General features: G+C 34.3%; 4 protein-coding genes and 1 non-coding gene across 5 annotated transcripts; 3 read left to right on the top strand and 2 right to left on the bottom strand.

Moving 5' to 3' along the window:
- The first annotated feature begins 1,023 nt into the window (after window positions 1–1,023).
- Window positions 1,024–5,346, top strand: LOC114739005 (cystathionine gamma-synthase 1, chloroplastic). The gene is made up of 11 exons (XM_028927067.1): window positions 1,024–1,583; window positions 1,929–2,032; window positions 2,164–2,237; window positions 2,313–2,481; window positions 2,895–2,954; window positions 3,057–3,260; window positions 3,370–3,456; window positions 3,620–3,727; window positions 4,468–4,563; window positions 4,687–4,805; window positions 4,943–5,346. Exons 1-11 carry the CDS (start codon window positions 1,088–1,090, stop codon window positions 5,064–5,066), a joined length of 1,641 nt encoding a protein of 546 aa, XP_028782900.1. The 5' UTR covers window positions 1,024–1,087; the 3' UTR covers window positions 5,067–5,346.
- Window positions 5,347–6,913: 1,567 nt separating this feature from the next.
- On the top strand, window positions 6,914–6,986 carry TRNAA-UGC (transfer RNA alanine (anticodon UGC)). The gene has a single exon. It is a non-coding gene; the product is annotated as a tRNA-Ala (tRNA).
- A 306-nt stretch (window positions 6,987–7,292) lies between these two features.
- Window positions 7,293–9,088, bottom strand: LOC114738998 (uncharacterized). Its single transcript, XM_028927060.1, has 5 exons — window positions 8,719–9,088; window positions 8,338–8,424; window positions 7,770–7,919; window positions 7,480–7,689; window positions 7,293–7,394 (listed from the first exon to the last, which is right to left on the bottom strand). Exons 1-5 carry the CDS (start codon window positions 8,953–8,955, stop codon window positions 7,293–7,295), a joined length of 786 nt encoding a protein of 261 aa, XP_028782893.1. The 5' UTR covers window positions 8,956–9,088.
- A 4,500-nt stretch (window positions 9,089–13,588) lies between these two features.
- On the top strand, window positions 13,589–14,746 carry LOC114738997 (transcription factor MYB113-like). The gene is made up of 3 exons (XM_028927059.1): window positions 13,589–13,716; window positions 13,953–14,082; window positions 14,224–14,746. Exons 1-3 carry the CDS (start codon window positions 13,596–13,598, stop codon window positions 14,744–14,746), a joined length of 774 nt encoding a protein of 257 aa, XP_028782892.1. The 5' UTR covers window positions 13,589–13,595.
- A 1,029-nt stretch (window positions 14,747–15,775) lies between these two features.
- Window positions 15,776–18,959, bottom strand: LOC114738996 (uncharacterized). The gene is made up of 5 exons (XM_028927058.1): window positions 18,735–18,959; window positions 18,413–18,499; window positions 16,606–16,755; window positions 16,011–16,217; window positions 15,776–15,877 (listed from the first exon to the last, which is right to left on the bottom strand). Exons 1-5 carry the CDS (start codon window positions 18,957–18,959, stop codon window positions 15,776–15,778), a joined length of 771 nt encoding a protein of 256 aa, XP_028782891.1.
- Window positions 18,960–21,564: the final 2,605 nt, after the last annotated feature.

Raw genomic sequence — 21,564 nt, 5'->3', positions numbered from 1 at the left:
CTATTTGATTATTGTTGATGGAATATCAATTAAATTATTTAGAAAAAATTGAGAAACATATGAAGTAAATTTTATATATAAAACTAATATAAATTCTCAAATTATATTCTGCGAACGACAGAGGAGCATCTCAGATGGAGTTTAGCCCCAAAAAAAAGAAGAGCTTGAGAGATTTGTATGGACTTGGAAAGTGGGACTCGTCCCCATTGATTGGTTCTGACGGACATAAGACCCCACCCGCAGCCCATTGCCGATGCATAATTTGTTGTTTAGCAACATGTTCTGACCTAATTAAAGTGATCAAATTATCAAAATAGAGTATAACTGATTACTCAGAAGACCGCCAACAGTGCGAGGATTCCACGTTAATTGGTTCTTCCGATTCATGACGTCAAATGAAGGTTTTTGAGAAAGTTTACCGCAAGGGTCGGGCAAATAAATTAAATATAAATTTTTTTTAAAAAAATCATATTTATGAGTTAAACTTAATTATTTATGTTTTGCAGGACAAACTTCCGTATTTACAAATCAAGCTGCATTATTTGTAAATTTAATTCTCTTGAACCTATTGGAATTGTTTTATATAAGAGCTACGAACGATCTTTTCAGTGCTTTACTATTGTGTGTCATATCGTTTTCTCTTGAGCCCATAGTAAAGAACGAAACCCAGAAGTCTGGACGCCCCCGGCCAACAAAAACAGTAAATAGATTTATTTACAATAAACAATAACAATGTGATAAAGATTTTTGTGTAACAGAATAAATATTTTGTACAACAAAATGTGATAAATATTAGTATTAGTGTTGTACTAATACCTGCCCGCCAAATGTTTAGGCGAGATAATATGACGAAGAAAAACACACGAGGTTAATATTCGACGAACCGAACGCGGCTTCAGCCCATGGTAAAAAATGGAGAGTTCAATTTAAAATGCAAGGAGGCAACCGTAAAAAAGCATACAAAAGGACAAATAATCCGCGCTTATTTATTTAACTCGCTATTTCTCCATTTCATATCCCTTCCTCGTTCGATTCCCCGGGCCAAGAGAGAAGGATTGAGAGGACTCTACCGTGAGAATCGTCGGAAATGGCCGTGTCAAGCTGTGCTAGGGTTTTCTCCTCCTTCGAGTGTCGCTCAGATCCCGATTTCTCTGCTGCTCCGAGGTTCGAGAAGCTCGGTCAAGGACGATTCACAGCCCGCCTCAACGCTGCCGCCGCTGGGACGGCAGCGTTTCATGGGCTCTCTTCCTTGATCCTGAGGTTTCCTCCCAACTTCCAGCGTCAGCTCAGCACCAAGGCTCGGAGGAACTGCAGTAACATTGGAGTGGCGCAAATCGTCGCTGCTTCGTGGTCCAACAACTCTGCTGCTCACGGGGCACCGGCGTCGTCGGCTGCTTCGTCAGCCGTCGATGCCGCCCCTGCCACAGCTCCCCTGTCTGTAGCTCCGGTGGAGCTTGCGGGCGATGAAGACGTTGTCGTCTCGGAGGGCTGTGACGGAAATGGAGCTGTACAGTTTCAGGGTTCAGTCGATACTTCTTATTCTTCGTTTTTGAAATCTGATGGAAGCATGGCGATTCATGCTGGTAAGTATCGTTGAATCGATTAATTTTCCGAGTCAAATTCGTTGGTATGATCTTTTGGCTCCGGGGATTTGTGGATAGCACAATGGATGTCTTTGTGATTGTATTCTCTATACTTGACTTTTCTCTTTTCAAATTTGCAAATCTGGCTGTCCTTAGATCTAGATCTTACTTCATCTATAGTCTTTTTCATATCCACTTGTATCCTTTTGTACCCGGGTTTCTTTTGTCGAGCCTCAAGTTTTACAACGCTTCTTATGGTGTCTTGATTGGAATATGATTAATTTTGACGTTAATTTTCATGTATTTAACTTCTGATCCGATTAATTTTACATGTGGCCTGTGCAGCTGAAAGATTAGGTCGTGGTATTGTAACTGATGCCATTACCACCCCTGTGGTGAATACTACTGCCTACTTCTTCAAGAAAACCGCTGACCTCATTGATTTCAAGGTAAAAAAATTGGGTCATTGAATTTTCCTTTGAAGGAAGTAGTGAACTTATGAGGACATCTTAAACACGCAAAAATGGTGTTAGTTATTGATGCACGTTGTGATGAGTGGACTATTTTCATCATGTATCAGGAGAAACGGCAATTCAGTTTTGAGTACGGGCGCTATGGTAACCCAACGACGGAGGTTTTAGAGAAGAAGATAAGGTAGGCATTTGGAGGTATATTGATCTTTAAAGTTTTCCATGTGCTAGAGCAGCACTAATGTTTCTTTTAAACCAGTGCTCTGGAGGGGGCTGAATCAACTTTGGTTCTGTCATCTGGGATGTGTGCTAGCACCGTTCTTTTGATGGCGCTGGTTCCAGCTGGCGGGCATATCGTCACCACTACAGATTGCTATAGGAAGACCAGAATTTTCATTGAGAATTTTCTCCCAAAAATGCGCATCACGGTAATATGATGCTTCCTCTCATTCTTGGTCTTTCTTCCTTTCCGTTCTTTTCATTTTCCTCTTGTAAATTTTTTCTTGGTATTGAGGGAGAACAATATGCTTCTTTTCTCGTTGTTCTAAATTTGTGTAGCCTGTAAAACTTCCTCAGATGTTTTTACCTAAAAGATTTTTAAGGATAGAAATTTAATAGGAAAAGACTTCACTGTGGAAGTCTTGATAGTAGAAAGAGGGAACTAAAAATAATATTTCTACAGCAAGATGTGCTGAATGAATAACTGGGTTTCGAGGATAGCTTCTGGTAAAGGTAGATTGAAATATTTTTGTTAGGCTGCCAATTGATGCTACTTCCTTTTTACATCTTTGCCACAGATTTAGTGGTTATAAAACTCAATTTTTTCCCCTTTACGGTGCAGGCTACTGTTATTGATCCAGCTGATGTGGGGGCTTTGGAAGCTGCACTGAATCAAAACAATGTCGGTGGTGATGAGATAAATGAATTCCTCTTTGTATCTCTCTGTCTGTGTTAATGATAATTCTAGCATATGGTTCATTTCGCGTTATTTGTATGCATGCAGGTGTCTCTTTTCTTCACTGAGTCTCCCACCAATCCATTCCTCAGATGTGTTGATATTCAGCTGGTTTCAGAGCTTTGTCACAGAAAAGGAGCTTTGGTGTGCATTGATAGTACATTTGCCACAGCTCTGAACCAGAAGGCCCTTCCCCTTGGGGCTGATCTTGTCGTGCAGTCTATAACAAAATACATTGCTGGTCATAATGATGTAAGTCATTCTCATCTTGTCCGGACAAGGTAGTTGGCTTTAAAAAAAAAAAAAAAACTATCAATCGGTGTCTCATGGTTAATTTATAAGTCATTTTTTCTGGTTTCAGGTTATCGCTGGCTGTATAAGTGGTCCAGAGAAGTTGGTTACCCAAATTCGCAATTTACATCATGTTTTGGGTGGTACTCTCAACCCAGTAAGTCTTCTATATTAACCCATGCCCTTTAGCGGTTTAACCTGTTACCTGGATTCACAATTTACATCAATACATCTTGTATCTTATATATAGGACCAAAGGAGTATTATAATTATTGTTCCTGTGCCATGCCTAATAGAATGCAAATGTGTTCACTTAACAGAATGCTGCATACCTTATCATCAGAGGCATGAAAACTTTGCATCTTCGTGTACGGCAGCAGAATTCTACAGCGCTGAGGATGGCCAAAATTTTAGAGGCACATCCTAAGGTACAATGCATTTATATGTTCTATGTCACTGCCATTGATTCGGATTTTGGATAAGGACTTGTTTTTATGAGATAGAAAGGAGTATGTGAATGAGAAAGGATGACCTTTTTTAATCAACATTACATCTCCGTTGAATGTGTTATTAATTACCAAAGTATGTCTGCCAAACTAATTTCCCCACATTTTTTACGATGGCTGACATGCTCATGGGTACTGCTTATTGGAGTAGACAGTGATGTTTGATTATGTTTTCTTCATTCATATTGATGTGAATTTCTTATTGATCTTTTGTAGGTCATTAATCAAGCTCTTCTGGATAATTGTGTTGAAGCTAGCATATGTCTTACAGTCTTTCTTTTTTTCTTTTTAAACTATTTATTTATTCTATTATATTTTTCTCCATAATATTTCTATTTATCTGTTCTTGGTATTAGTTTAGTATTTTAGGACTCAATATTAATGCATATTGATGCCAACTGGAAACGTTTCTATTGCTTTGCATGGGAATGTTCAAATTTCTTGAAAGAAACGCATGACTTGAAGTACTTAGTATCCCCTGCTTTTACAAAATTATTACTCGTATGAACAATTACAAATGTGGTTTTATGTTGATGGCACATCATCAATGAATAATAATAATAGAGTATTTGAATTTTATGTAGAATTGTTGTTTTCAGATGAATGTCCTGAGAAATCATGTCTTAAATCTTGCTTCTGATATGATGTAATACTATTGGCAGGTGAAGCGTGTGTATTATCCAGGCTTGCCTAGTCATCCTGAACATGAGCTTGCCAAGAGGCAGATGACTGGTTTTGGAGGTGTTGTCAGTTTTGAGGTGCGTACTGTCTGTCTCTTTCCATTGCAGGACAGCTGCTTGCTGTCATTTTCTTTCGTAACAAGTTTTGCTTGATGCTATTTATGTCGTTAATATTTGATATCTCCATTGCTTATCATACAGATTGACGGGGACTTGGAAACCACCAGTAAATTCGTTGATTCACTGAAGATTCCATACATTGCTCCGTCCTTTGGTGGCTGCGACAGCATTGTGGATCAGCCTGCCATCATGTCTTACTGGTACTCTATAAATTCGTTGTTTTATTCCTAGCTGATCACTGCTTGTCATGGGCAAGGTCCTATTATCTGGTTGTTGCTAAAGTTTTCTTCAGTGGGTTTCATGATTTATGATATCGTATACGTTTATCCTGCAACAGGGACCTTCCCCAGTCTGAAAGAGCCAAGTATGGGATTCACGATAACCTGGTCCGTTTCAGCTTTGGGGTCGAAGACTTCGAAGATGTGGAGGCGGATGTTCTTCAGGCTCTGGAAGCCATATAAAGTGTGCGGTCACTGAGGCCATATTGATTTGGTTCCTTGATCTTTGCTAGTGAATCAATTTGAGCTTGATCATCACGCCTCCTGCAGGCTTTATGTTCATGGATTTTAATAATCTCAGTTTCATTTTCGGGTTCAGTGTTTCTCTAGTTTTTCTGAAACTTCCATCTGATGTTTGATTTTTGATGAATCTATTTGAGTTTGATCATCACGCCTTCTGTAGCGCTAGCATTTTAGCTATAACGATTTTTTGTTTAAATCAAACATTTTTTCATTTGAATAACAAAAAATGTAATTTTCTATTTATAGGATTTATTATATCCATCGATTTATTGATATTATTAATGTAAATATATAATTTAGTAAGAAACTGGGTAAATTTTTCTGTTGAAGCTGTCATCATTTAAATCAAAACAGAGTATTGCAGCGACGAAGCTTGGGTATGATATTAAGGTGTGGTGAAATATTGAGAATTGTGGGTGAGAATTTAGGATTGGAATCAAGAAAACACAGTATTTAAGTTGAGATATTGCTTGTTATTTAGAATTAAAAAAATTCATGTAGGTGTTTCTATTTATATAGGTTTGTTCAATCTTAAGTACTCTCTCCGTTCTTATTAAGATTTTTTTTTAATGGATTTGTCTCTTTTATAAGGTTTTTTTGAGTTTGTCTGAATATTTAATGTATTGTTACTTATTTTACCTCTAATAAATTTTATATATTACATTCTCTCTCTATCTATTATTACTCTCTTATATTTATTGGGGGTATATTTGGAAAAAAATTTACATATTACATATGAATTATTTTAAACTAATTTTAGTTGTTTTATTAAAAAGCTTAATTTGACCAAAAGATTCTTATAATTAGAAATGGAGTAGTAGTGAGCAATGGTTTATATTGAATACTTTTTTATTGTTTTTCTCAATTTTAATTACAATTCTTGCTTATTATTTTTGGAGTCTATTTGGTTGAGGGATTGGAGAGGGCAAAAGCAACTTTTAGAAAGTACGCAAGTTATTTTGCCTATAAAAACTAAGCTAATCTTTATAACTTATGCCTTATTTTGTTCATGTAAAAGCAACTTTTCAAAATCAAAAGACATTTTTTATTTTTATTTTTATGTTTATGTTATTCTTATATTTTTTAATATTTTTTTGGTGCTTCTCAAGCAATTTTTAGTTATTTATTTTTAATTTTTTTTAAATAAAAAATAATCCTTAACAAAATTTTTGACATTTTTTTATTATTTTTCATGTTTTTATGTTTAAGTAAATTATGTAGAATATATCATCCAATTAATTACGTAATATTATTTGGTTAAAAAATTATCACATTACTATGATTTTTAATTTTAATATATTTTATTCATTAAATATAACTTTTTCTTATAAGAATAATTTAAAATTATTATATTTTGGAAATCAATATTTTTAATCATCTTTTATTATTTAATAAAAGTGATACTTATTTTGGTTATTCTACAAATTACATTTATTTATTCAATCATAATTCAAACAACTTTGTTACTTTGCAAACTAACATTTATAAAAGACAACTCAAATATAAATCATATTATCTAACCTATTTTTTAGCTAATTTAATTTTTTTAAAAATCAGATTAAAAATAAATTAGTTTTTTTAACGTCAACTAGAGAGGCTCTTGCCAAACCGGACCTAAACTCTATGACGTTCTCACGCCAAAGATAAATCCATGATGTTCACTTGGGCAGCTGGGCGAGCTGTCGGGTGAGTTTGGAAAAGGCGGTGGGCCATCCCTATTTTTGGAGCTCGTGTGAGCTTACGATTGACTAAGAATAGGTAGTATGTGAACGAAAAGTCTTGCAATGGGGGATGTAGCTCAAATGGTAGAGCGCTCGCTTTGCATGCGAGAGGCACGGGGTTCGATCCCCCGCATCTCCAAAGTCTCTCTTTTGCTTAGTGCTACGCTATGGACGAGGGAAAACGATCGTGCATTACATTGCCATTTGTTTTTAAATTTAAAATGCTCATTCACTGTACATTTTGCAACAAAATCTGCCTGCGTATGCATGTATGTATGTTTTGTCTTTTGCTGGTCTGATGCAATCCTTGACCATTAATTATCATTAGAATTTTAAAAACTGAAACGTGAAAAATTAAACAGAAGGAGAAGAAGCAATGAGCGCGATTTTAACTTAAATCCGATAAATATATATGGGGCGTCGTCGTTATGAGAGAACTAGCTGGCTAGGTCGAATTCTTTAACTTGCTCCTCTGGAATGATCTGTAATCTGCTAACAACCTGAACTTGTATCCTCTCTTGATGTCCTCCACGATTGTCCTTATAATCTGTTCATTCATTAGTAAACTAATCAGACCCATTATATAATCACCTACTGATTATGATCATAAGAGACGACAAGATTAGGCTAACCGAATCCAAGATATTGTCCAACACATGCTGAGGAACCCAAGTGAGAAGTGGAGGGAAAACAATGGTAACATTGGCCTCTAACTGATTCTTAATAATGCAGCTACCATCATCAGTTGCATGAGTTAGAGGGCGGTACAAGGTTCCAGAAGCTTCGAGGCTGAAGAAAGGTGGCATGTAGTCTGAATGCAGACCTTGAAACTCCCACTTTGTCTGCAGATTGTAATTAATTAGGGTTTGTAATTAAGAAAAGCTTGAGGGATCTATCGAGCGAACAAGAACGAAGTGCTTACAGTGCGAGTCTCGTAGAGCTTGGGGATGTGGGAAGGAACATGAGGAGGGTAATCTTGTCCATTCGATTTTGTTGTCACTCTTACGTCTATCACTGGCTTTACCTTCAAGAACAGGGCTTGTATCACTGGCATGTTTATTCTCCACTCTTCCTGCTTAATTGCATCACATCATTTCTTCAACTAAACGCGATTCACTTCTTTTAACATCAAATACTAAAAGCAGGTTAACTAAATCTGAAAACGATCTTTTTAAATTTATTTTCATGACAAGTAAAGAGAGATTTCAGCCGGTGACTTCAATATATGTGTAGATAAACCATGTGTTTGCACTTTGCACTTTGCCGTTGTGATCTCATCATATATATTGAAAACCATAAATCCTATGGCTTTGGTGCGTTTTTGGCATGAAGCTAGAAGTACACTTAAGAGTTGTAAAATTCAGGGCGATACAAAAGGGAAACCGAACATTTTGGTACGCACATAAGAGGAAAAAGACAAAGAAAGACGAGAGTGAGTTGGAAGTTGCTTGTGCTTTGTTTGGCAGTTGCGTGAACTGAAGAGTATATACCTGATTGAGGCGTAAAGCTGTTGATTTTTCTGGAATGATAGCTCCCATTACTCTTCCCATGTCCTCCATGTACTCTTCAAACCAATCCTGCAAGTACCCGTCATTCATAATTAATAATCTTATAATATACAATTGGTTAAAATATTCGCCTTGATTATATGTAAAAGGTTTTCATCAACAGGGAATACTCAAAAGGGATATTTTAAATAAACTAATACATATTTATTACAGATAATTAACTTAGATAACTTCTTTAGTAATTATAAAAAGTTATCCAGCTTAAGACCGGAGGGAGCATAACATAACCAGAACAAAGAAAAGAAACAAAAAGATTCTAATATTAAAAAATGACAGAAAGAGGATATATATTTATATACATACCGGAGGAGCACCGGGGAAGTGGTGGAGAGGGACGTTGTCAAAGGTACGGTAGGTGAAGGTGCAAGCTTTCCGATTGTAGATCTCAGAGTGGCGGGACGGAGGTCCTGATACAAATGCCTTTCGACGACGTCGTCGAGGCCTCAGCTGTGTCGTCGTCGTCATTATTTGGGCTACCAACCCGGTGGAGCAGCTCAGACGGGTTTGGAAGGGAAACAGTACGGTGGTTGCGGCCGCCATGACCCACGAATATCGATAACGTCACCTTATTCTTTGGATGATCATGCCTGTGAAGTTGTTGCCGTACTTTCGTTTTCCTATTTATACATGCTTGTGTTCCGCTTCCACTGCTGGTCGGACATATCATCCTTCTTCCTCCACAAGCAAAGGAAAAAAAAAAAAAACCGCGATATGAAAAATATTGCGTTGGATCCTTAACATAAGAATTAGTTCGAGTTTTAATTTGGTCTTAAATATAAGATTTTAATTCATTTTGTCTTCAATATTTATTTATTTTGCCCTCAAGTAATCCTTGCAGTGGTTGCATGTGTTAATTAAGAAGTTATTATATCAATTTGTAATTCAAACATACATAATTAATAAAGGTATTTTAGAAGAAACAATATCTATTTAGTACAAATAATTAGCTTAACTAATTTTCTTAATATCTCCAAATTAGTCAATTAATAAGTCTTATATCAAAGACTGGAAGTAGTATCTAGTTAATTTTTACCAATATCTTTAAATCACCTTATTTTTCACAAATGATTATATAATTTTTTTGTAAGACGAAAATAACATGAAAGCAAATAGGGTTTGGTAAACATGACGACCTACCTTTAGTTGCATGCATGATTCATTGGTTTGTCTGTTTATGTTAGGTTTTTTAATGATTATTTTATTAGTAATCATAATTTGTCACGTTAGTGAATTTCGTGCTCCTGGGATTACACAAGCAGAAGACAATAATGCATGATACACGAGTCAATAGCATATAAAATTCATACTCGTGTAATGTCCATCACTAATTATAATATCAAATTTATTTGAACAGAAATATATAAAGAAAACAATTAAATTTTGGTTGATCGCCTTTTATAACTTATCCTGATCGGCTAGTCTGCTTGGGGACCTGGAATCACCAACTTTAATTTAATTTGTCTACTCAAAAGAGAAAAAAAAATTGAATATCGATGATCTCTCCAGGTTTTGAGGTATGTGAGAATAACATGACTAAGTAAAATGCCAGTACTCATCCTGTGAGCATCGTAGAGCTTATTGCTACTAATTTAATTCTCCCACTACTCTTCCTGCTTTCATCCATTAATTATTAATCAATATTTAATGATCTATCACGGCTTAATTTCGTTCACATCAGTTGCTTATACGTGTTGTTTTGTAATAGCTAGAAACTAATTAATGCAGGAACGAGGAATGATAGTGACGTAGGGATCAGTGAATAAATCACCCTTGTCCCGTTTGGATGCGAGACCGGCTTGTAATGATTAGTGGCGTGGTGTGTTTAGATAATAAATGTCAAGTTTGTCTAATAGATTTTATTTTCACTCTGAATCATAATTAATTTATTGGGAAGGATATGGTTTTTCTAGGATTGGAGTGATCTTTTCTGTGAAGAAAAATTTTGATATAAAATCTTAAATTTGCCGGGGAAAAATAACAACTCGTTAGATACAGCAAAACATAGAAAAGAGGTCGTATTAACTAGTTATTATTAAGTAAATTTCATCAAAAAAGGAAAAGCAACAAGGAAATTAGGGAAGGAAAGAAAACAATCATAAGAAGAGAAGTTGTACACGAACACAATAGGCTTGTCTTTGCTTCTCTCATGTTCCCTTTCAAAGAAGTTGAGAGGTTGAACTTGCGTATAAGCTCTTCGCAAGTAAAACCACCCCGCAACCCCAAAAAACAACAAACAAAAGAGTGTGCGCGTATGACAAAACTAGTACCCGGAAAAAAAAAAGAATCTATATTTGAAAATTTTATTCTGATTCAAATTGGAGTGCTACTATTTCCTGTGTCAGTACTTTTGATGCATCAAATATATCAGAAAGTAGTAAAAATTTTAAATGAAAAATTTTTCGTTCATTTTTATATATATATATAGTGAGTCAAAGGTAAATATTATCAAATTTAATTAAAAATAAATCTTATAGTCTAATTATTTTATCGATTCAAAAGGCTGGAACGTACAAAATATTGACAAAAGAAATCGAGTCCCTTTTATTCAATTCAAAATCATCTTTGAGAAAGCAGGCAAATTTTGACAAAACTCTCAGGGTGGCCACCCGTCCTCTCTATGGGCAACGCACAGGCCCATACGAATGCTATAGCTTGGCCCATTGTGGCTGACAAAAAAAAAACCCCTTGTCAGTTGTTTTGACTTTTGAAGATACCAGTTATTAATTCTTCCATAAACAAGGTGATTTTCTAACATGATAAGAAAAAAGATTAATTCTCATACGAAACCATATCTGCTTTTTTGGGGGAAGCCATCTTTAAATTAGTTTTACAAATGTCTAGTGTAAAACGAAACGGGCATCGAATTTGACATTTAAATATCAATGATTAATGGTATTTAGTAAATTCTTGTTTAAATACATCCACTCAAATATCCAATGACAGGTATCATGAAATCTAAATTTGAGAAAATAAACTGAAAGAAGTGGGATCGGACCATATAAAAAAAAAAAATTTTAAAACCCAGAGTAAATTTTAAAAGCTAATTGGCGAAAATACGCCTTTAATACTTCAATTTTATTTAAGTTTTTGCTTTGGTCTTTCAATTTTATAAAAGTGTCTTTTTAGAGTCTTTTGATCCTAGTGTGATTAAAAAAACCATTGACGTTGAAATTTTACATATTAAAAAAATCTATATATTATAATTATTATTACTAAAAAAATTTATTTTGAGACGAATGTCATCAGGTTTCGAAGACTTTTTTTTTTTTAATTAGGAGATAAGACTGAAATTTTATGCATAATTAAAGGATAAGAATGCATTTTTGACAAGAGAATTAAATCTCAAATATTTATTGAAGTCACTGAAGTGGCATTTGGATCTGAATTGACACGTAAGGAATGAGGTAATATCCATAATCCATACTCCATGGAAAACAGAGTTTATACTGCCTTAATTATAAAAGATCATTTATAGATTATAAATGAGGCTTTAAGAGCAAAGGTAATATTTCTGAAGCTCCATAATGTGGATCGAATAGGAAAAGCAACTAATAGTAGGGACCACGTACGAGCCAGTCTGATGTTGGGCATCCCAATGACCTTTTTCTTTCTTTCTCCTTCGTCTCTGTCCTTGGCGCCCTGTAAAGGCTCATCTATCTCTCCGGTTGTTTTTTCTCCATGTTTTTTGATTCTCGGTTGTCGCTGAAAAAAACAAGGCTCATCTATTCTTACTCTAAAGGCAAATTTTCTCCAAAACCTCTTTCCTGGCTCTGTAATTTTTTTTTTGGTTGTCTTTTGTTTTGTTCTATAAAATCATTGGTGATATAGTTACTGAAAACATTTCAGAGTAAGTATCATGCACCTATTATGGTTTCCTCCACAGAAATTTAATTTGTCATTACATACTACTCACTTGTTGTTGTGAGATTTTTTTAATAATTGAATTACTGTGTGGGATTATAAATTACTCCTCCGGTCCTTATTATAAGACCCAATTTGACTTTTTATTTGGTCCTAATTATAAGACCCAATCCATTTTCTCTCTTATATTTATGCATTTTTTTCCAAGATAATCCTTCTAATAATGATAGTTTTAGCCAATATACTTAATTAGCAAGGATATTTTAGGAATAACAACACTTATTTATTATAAATAACCAACTTAACTTACTTCCTTAATCTCTTCAAATAAGTCAATTGGGTCTTATAATTAGGACCGGAGGAGTAATTTTTTTCTTTTCTTAATGCGCAATGATGAAAAACTCAAGGCTTTATTAGGGAAAGTCACTGATAATTAATTCATTCTCTATTTACAATTCCATTCCATATTAATTCTTTCAGAGTACTAATACTAGGGAGAATATAGCGTGAATAACCAAATTCATAAATTAATTATTAACAATGTTATCAAATTTATAACCCGCTCAAAACCGGTTTGGGTGCTCATATCTCTTAGATCTGGTTTGGACGTTCGGATTTAATGTTTTTTTTATTTTTATTTTTTAAAATAATTATAATCTTTTGATTGTCACTTTTTTAAAAAACAATTTCTTATTTGAAAATAATTAATTAAAAATAATTAAATCTAGACCGTCTAAAGGAAATATAATGGGCTTCAAGTGCTCATCTTTAGCATGATGAACACCCAAACAATGCAAACTTTTGGACAAATTATGAGTATTTATGATTCAAATAATACAAATTTACAACTGGAAAGATGAGCTTTTGGTGCTCACTGAGACGGCTTCCTTGTCACTTAATTATACCATGGGTGATTATAACTTGCAGCTGGCATATGAGCTTCATTTTCCTTGGTCAGTTATAATGGGACTAGTAATTAAGAAATTAGTTGTGCGCGTTACAACGTATGAATTGAATCCCAACAAAAATAGCCATAGCCCAACTATAATCAAATAATTGTACGTATAGGACCACTTCTTCATTGCATAAATAATGACAAATTACCTTTTCGATTCTGTGGACAAGAAAGAGTGAACGTTGGCTCTTCAGATCTCTCCACGTACGCATCATATTATACGTGCTGTGCTAAGATTGCACCCAAGTCCTTCTGTTTGAAGCGCCACCATCTATACACTGTACCAACAAAAATAATAATCACAGTATACGCCGAATAACTTAATTGAACATAATAAATGGGGCATCTTTCGTGAAGTTCTCACATGGAGACATCCTCCTCAGGACTGAGAACTGGCAAGTGGTGTAAAGAAGAAGATGATCTTCTCAAGGCCTGTGTTCTTAAGTATGGTGAAGGAAAATGGCACCTTATTCCTCAGAGATCAGGTATGCCCTATTAAATTTTTGTTTTCCCCCCTCATTATCAGGCACTTATACCCACGTTGTAATTAGATGAGTACTGACGAATATAGTTGATGTATGTACAAAGTGGGTCTCATTTCAGTCACGAGTTCACTATTCATGCATAGTTATATATTTTACAAAACCAAAAATGACAAAATTTTGAAAAGAAAACGTACAAATTAAAATCAAATTACCATTTTGTGATTTGCTTTGCGGAGGCTTGAAAAGATGCAGAAAAAGCTGTAGGCTGAGGTGGTTAAACTATCTGAAACCGGACATCAAGTGGGGAGACTTCTCTGAGGATGAAATTGATATGATGATCAGGCTTCACAGACTCCTGGGAAACAGGCACGTCATTCTCTATATCTAGTTCATATGCCTTATACTCTTACAAGTCTTAGTTAATTACAACTAATCTGATGGCGTTTTAAACGACTTTGTTATCAAATATAGAGCGATGTATAGTTAATTTTTTTGATATGTATGTAGATGGTCACTGATAGCTGGAAGGCTTCCTGGAAGAACACCAAACGGTGTGAAAAACTACTGGAAAACCCATATGAGTGAGAAGGGACGACTTGTTTCATCTCAGGGGAGAGAGTTGGAAGAAAAAGCAGAGGAAACAACCATGAGAAGCCGTACACCAACAGTGATAAAGCCTCAAGCTTTCAGCTTATCGCCATCAAGAAGCTCATCGTCCTGGTGGAGAAATAAAAATCCAGATGGTGGTGAAGTTAGCGAAGACAAAAGTGCAAGCAGTGGTAGTGGGCCAGATGAAGAGCAAAACCAGAAGCTGGTAGATGAGGAGTCGGTGGAGTGGTGGAAATGCTTGCTTCTTGATGATAACGACATTGAGAACGAAGGTCAAGAGAAAATTGGCTCATCATTATCAACATCATCATCAACGTCATCGACGGAGCAAGATGGCAAGTCTGATCAATTCTGGGACCAGCAACTTACTTGGACTGATGACTTTCCTCTAATCACCACTCTCCCAGATTTTCTAGCCTAAATTATTTCCATTACTTACTGTTGTGGGAAATAAATATTTGTATGTTCTCTTCATCAATGATAAGTCTCATTGCATATCCATCAGCAGGTTGGAGTGAGGCCAGGTCAGATGAATTTACAGATAATAAGACACGACAGAAAACAAGGGCAGTGTTTGGGGGCAGTTCAGGAAATTAAAACCAAACCAACCACCAATGTCTAGCAATTGAGATCATGGTTAATATTTCTGTTCAAAGCACCAATAAAATATATAGGAAGTGAGCAAGGCAGTTTCTGGTGGCTAGACCATGGAAGGGAAATTTGCCGTTATATATAGTTAATGGTGTGATTTTCTAATTTGGAGTGATTCGCATCATTTAACTGCTACTATATGTTTAGAGGGTCCCCAAATGGACGTTCCCCAAATCCAAGAATTTCCCTCCTAAACAGACGCCTAAACATAATGTATATCTGCCAGTTATGATGGGGTATTTTGTAGGGGGAAAAAGTCATATAAATTACAGGAAGTTCGAAAAACTAACGAGCTTCCCTATTTATAGATCATAAACATCATACAACTAGTTAACATTTTCATATTATATTACCTCTGGACCTAAATATAAGAACTAGTTGACTAATTTAAGTAGATTAAAAAAATAAATTAAATTAGTTATTTGTAATAAGTAAGTGCTGTTTTTCTAAAATATTCTTGCTAATTAAGTTTATTGGCTAGAATCATTATTATTAGAAGGACTGTCTTGAGAAAAAATGAATAAAATAAGAGTAAAGTGGATTAGGATTTTATATTTAGGACTAAAATAAATATCAAATGAAGTCTTACATGCATTAAGGATTGGAAGTAGTATATAGATAAATCATGTAATGGCACTCGTACAACGTTTGTTTGTCGATAGCGTGATTGCATTATATTGTTGGTGGCAATATGTAATCCGCCATGTAGATGTAAACAAATTAAATAAAAAAAAGAAATATTGAACCATGTTAAGTAATACTATATATATAAATATATATGTATGTATATATTAAAGAACTAATCCAAGTTCTTGAACTTGCTTGTCTGGAATGACCTATAATCTGCCAACAATCTGACCGTGCATCCTTTCCTGATATCCTCCACGATTGTCCTGATAATCTGTTCATTAATAATAAACTAATCAAACCCTTAGCCACGTACACACTCATCATCTTGTTATTGGAACCTGATTATAATTATAAGCTATAGAGTAAGAGAAGAAAACATTAATTAATTAATTAATGAGGCCAACCGAAAGCATGATGCTGTCCAGGACATGTTGAGGCACCCAAGAGAGAAGTTGAGGAAAAACAATGGTGGCATTAACGTTCAAATGATTCTTAATAACGCAGCTTGGAGGTGTTCCACGTAATGCTTCAGGGTACAGGGTTCCGTAAGCTTCGAGGTCGAAGAAAGGTGGCATGTAATCCGAATGCAGACCTTGGAGCTTCCATTTGGTCTGCCAAGGACCAAATGAAATGAAAAGCTATATATATAAATATATATGTATAATGACACGTAGAAAATAAATAAATAATATACTATTTCTGATTTTTAATATAAGAATTAGTTGACTAATTTAAATAGATTAAAAAAACTTGTTAAGGTGGTTATTTGTACAAATTGATGTTATATTTCTTAAAATACTCTTACTAATTATGTGTATTAACTAGAATTATCATTTAATAGAACTTTTAATATATGCAACTACTACAGAGGCAACTTTAAAAAAAATATGAAAGACAAAGTAGATTAAAATATTATATTTAGGACTAAATTAAATGTTAAATTATTTCTTATATTAACTACAGGAGGTTGTAGTATATAAGAAGGAATTAAGTGCTTACAGTGTGAACTTCGACGAGCTTGGGAGTCGAAGGAGGAACATGAGGAGGGTAATCTTGTCCATTTGATTTGGCTGTCACCCTGAAGTCTATCACTGGTTGTATCCTTGTAAATATGGCTTCCATCACTGGCATTTTTACTCTCCACTCTTCCTGATGTTCATTGTATCACATTATTAATTATTCTTATATATATATGTAGTTACAGAAATTAGGCATAATTGGATCTTTTTTCTAATCACAATAAGCGATATATGAAATGAACTGATTAATTGAAATTTACACCGAGATGTACCATTTAATTTCAACCCAAAACTAATGACATCACTCAAATACGGGTTATGTTGAGATATATATATATATACTCAAAGCAGGTCATAAACAAGAGTGTAAAAGTATAGAAAAAATTATTTTGCAAGCACCTATATATTTTGATTAAATTCTTTAATTTTGCTTTGTTAACACTGTTAACTCCTATACAGAAATCAATGGTGCTAACAAAATAAAAAATTAATGGATTTAATCAAGAGAAAAAAAACACATGTGCAACAGATTAAAAATTAAGGAAAAATATGAATACCCGCAAGAAGGTTTTCTCAAGAATATATTCACTGGAAGCCATCCGTCTTTATTCACAAAACCCAAAAATTTGCTCATACGTGTCGGGTTTTCAGAAGCAGACTGTAAACACCGGTCCATGCGAAGCGGGAAAACTTAAAAACGGCAACGCATCACACAATCTTAATATAGGACAAACGATAAAGTCCCAGAAAGGAGAGAACATAATATTTGAGGGCATATCCCTCGGCAACCTACTTAACTACGTACGTGGTACATGCTATAACTCATATCATAACTACATCAAATTGAGTACGAAACCACCTAGCCAACTTATGATTAAGAAGGTGTTTGGATAGAAACTAAATCATAATTTTAAAAGTATTTTTATAATTTATGAAATAAATATGTAGAGAAATTTGTTTTGTTTTACAGGAAAGTGATTGCCAAACACCCCCTAATAGTTATACTCTAACAATTGTTTTGGATTGAGTGAAGTTATATGGAAAGATAAAGGGTGGAGAGAATGCTATAAAAAAATTTTTCAAAAATAGTTACAGATTTTATTATTTTCTTTCTATGCTAACTAAGGATAATAATTGACAAATAAGTTTTCCTATAAATGACTCTTAGACGTGACGTATGGAATGGAATGGAATCGATGTAAAAAGGGTACGTGCACTTAATATTGTACTACCTCCGCTCTTTATTATAAGACTTCGTTTGACTTTTTGTTTGGTCCTAATTATAAGACCCCAATCCATTTTGTCTCTCATATTTATATATTTTTTTCCAAGATAATCCTTCTAATAATGATAGTTCTAGTCAATATACTTAATTAGCAAGGATATTTTAGGAATGACAACACTTATTTATTACAAATAACTAATTTAACTTACTTTTTTAATCTTCTCAAATAAGTCAATTGGATCTTATAATTAGGATCGGAGGTAGTATTGATTAGCAATTGAGAAGCGAAGTGCGCAGCCACGGAATAATCATATCATCGGGAAGAGATGTCTCTATAGAAATAGCGTGGCAGCCTTAATTTCCACGTTTTAACCGATGGACTCAAATGACGAAATTACCAAAACAAAGACGGTAAACAAGACGTGAAGATAATCAAGTACATGGTAATTTTTTCTTCTCTGGAAGAGAGATGAGAAATTAGAACTAATTAAACTCAATAATCAAACCAAAAACATTGAATGATGGGAAAGCAGTACTAGAGAGAGAAAATGATAATCCAGACCTGATTCAACCGCACAGCACTTGATCTTTCTGGAATGATAGCTCCCACTATTCTACCCGTGTCCTCCATATACTCTTCAAACCAACTCTGCCCAACCCAATCACTCATAATAACTTTGATGTCTTCCAAGTAAGTAATCAGATCGATTCGTGTAATAAAATTTGAAAGCAAGCACGGAGAGGTATTCGATCGAAATTTTAAAACACAACCACACCTATAGGAACTAAATCAGATGGAAGAGATTATAATGCACAAGCTCGTAAGTTTCAGTACGAGTATTTTGAACAAGACAGAAAGAATTTACAGAAGGATGGGAGGATACCGCAGGAGCACCAGGAAAGTGATGGAGAGGGACGTTATCAGAAACATTGTAAGTGAAGGTGCAAGCTTTCTGATTGTTGACCACCCAGCGGCGTGATCGTGACGCTGATGATGATACGAATGGCTTTTGACGACGTCGTCGTCGTTCTTCATGTCTCTCTTGAGCTCTGATCAGCTGTGGCGGCCAAGTAGTGGTGGAGTAGCAGGGAAACACAATACTCGCCATTATGCTTCCAAGCTATTTCCTTCATTCAGTTCTTTGGTCATTTGGCGTCGCGTTTGTCCTTTTCTCGTCTTTTATAAATAAGTCGCCACGTGTTATTGAATTCATTTTTGGGAAAATTGCAAAAAAAGACCTTGGAATTGCAAAAACGCAGATAGGGACCCTTGACAACTTCACTTTGGGTTTGACAACTTCAGGGCATATTATTCTTGTCAAAACCCAAAGTGAAGTTGTCAAGGGTCCCTATCTGCGTTTTTACAATTCCAAGGTCTTTTTTTGCAATTTCCCCTTCATTTTTCTTATGAATGGTATAAAAAAGTTTAATGATAAGTTAAATAAAACTCTAATGATACCCATTCTTCAAATATATTTTTCACCTGTTTTTATCTTTTAGAGTTCAAGGCCAACTCTCGTGTCTATATCACTATGAATTCATACACAATGCCTCCAGTGCTATTTACAGTACACTGAATTAACCACAATGACATGAATTGAAAAGCTTGATTGAAATTAGTTAAAAGTCTTCCTTCTTCCCACTTTATTTTTAATTAAAATTACTAACTTTAATTTTTGACTCTAATGTCGAGTGTATCATCCGAATGAATTAATATGATGTATAGACCTTTCGGAAATAATTCATAGATATTTAACTAAATTTTATAAATTGTCTCATATTACATGCTAAACAACAAAACTTCCAAAAAACTTTTTTTTTCCTAACACTATCTCCGATCGTTATTACAAATGCTCCTCTCTCCTTCCGATTTTCATAATATATAATATATGTTTTATCTGTAGTATTAATGCTTCTACCTAATATTTTTAATTAACTATAAATTTTTTTAATAATTAATTAAATTCTTTTAACTAAACTTTATATTGAGGATAATTTTAATATTTTATTAATTACTTTCAACTTATATAAAATGATTAATTGAAGTTTATGAAAATGAAATGAATTCAGTATCATTAGTTCTTATCTTCAGTCCTAAAAATAAAATTTAGTTTGTAGTGTAAATTATACTAAAAACTAGATCTTATATTTATGATAGAAAATAATATTTAGAACTCTTTCTGGTCTTTCTTATAAGCTTAAAATAACTAAAAACAGTTAAAAATAATAAATAGGTCAGAAATATAGTTTTATTTTCAAATTTGTCCTAATAATATATGAGAAAAATGATAAAAGAGAGCATATGAAAAAATGCGATACGAGGATATAACAAAAGAGAGATGATAAATAATTAAGAATAAAATTAAAAAATACATTAAATATTTAAATAAATCTTAAATTAAATTTATAAGATAGACACACGTGTCTTTCTAAATTTAAAACTTAACAAATGGACTATGAGGTGTCACAAAGTCAACGAATCCGGTGAGGAATGAGGACGAGGCGGTCATTTTAGTCTTCTGCTAAAGTCAAGCCTGTGTGGGCACACAACTTTAAAGTCAAACAAAACTCAGTTAATTGCTCGTGGACGTTAACCTGCACGCCACATCACATCCTTTTGGAATCGATCCCTTTCGGCCCAATTTAGACTGTCCAAATAAATAAACATTGAACGGTCCACATGTACAAGCAATTAAGCATCATCATACATGAAAAATGGGACAAAAACTTTATATTCAAATAGAGAAATGTAGCATGACGGGGGTAGTGGCGTCACGATTTCAATTATTTCACGTGTAAAACAAGCAAGCAATAAGTCACGTTGTTCTTTATCATGCCGATTGAAGGAAGTATATATGCACACATCATGGCCTCTAATTATGGTTTGATTAATGTTAGTTGTTAGTCACCATTAATGCGGTATACATCAATCAAGAAGACTGCCCATTCGGGCAAACTTTTTTTTTTTTTTTTGAAAATTTAAATAAAGGGACAGATCCCTCGTATATGTACCTCTAGCTGGTCTGACAGTACAAAATAGATCTTGTATACTCTTCCATGTTTCTGATTCATGACGAATAGCGGAAGCGTTACAGGATATGTTACATGAGAGTATTTTAGAAAGATCATCTCCTAATTATTGGAATTAAATAACTTATTTAGTTTTGTTGGTGTACCTGAATTAGTTAAGCGACTATTACGTTAAGCAAATGATGTGCAATGTGGAGGCGGCTTATTATTAAAGAGATGCAGAAAAAGCTGTAGGGGCGAGGACATGGCTCATGTCATCAGGAGACACTGTTGAAAGAAAAGGCAGTGAAGAGAAATAACGATGAGAACTCAGACGGCCACTGCAATAACAAGACCTCGAGCTTTCATGCTTCTCCGTATATAAGAAATCAAAACCTGATACTTTTACGGATTATAAATAGGGGAAATCACAAATAAATTTTTGTTAGCATTATAATGCAAAAAAAATAATAAGTTAACTCATTTACTCTTGTTCCAGGTGATAACAACAATACATTTGGAAATAACAAGTTTTGATTGTAAAATAACACGTCTGGAATAAAAATTTAACAATGTGTTTTTTTTATAACAATAAATTTTGTTGCAGGTAATAACAACAATACATTTAAAAATAACAAGTTCTGATTATAAGATAATAAGTCTGGGATTAAAATTTAACAACATGTTTTTTTATAACAACACACT

This window comes from Neltuma alba, unplaced genomic scaffold (assembly GCF_004799145.2).
Source record: "Neltuma alba isolate B1F8T4 unplaced genomic scaffold, ASM479914v2 tig00013737_pilon, whole genome shotgun sequence".
Taxonomy (NCBI): domain Eukaryota; kingdom Viridiplantae; phylum Streptophyta; class Magnoliopsida; order Fabales; family Fabaceae; genus Neltuma; species Neltuma alba.
Note: the sequence above shows the minus strand (reverse complement) of the source record. Positions and strands in the feature narration are given on the sequence as shown.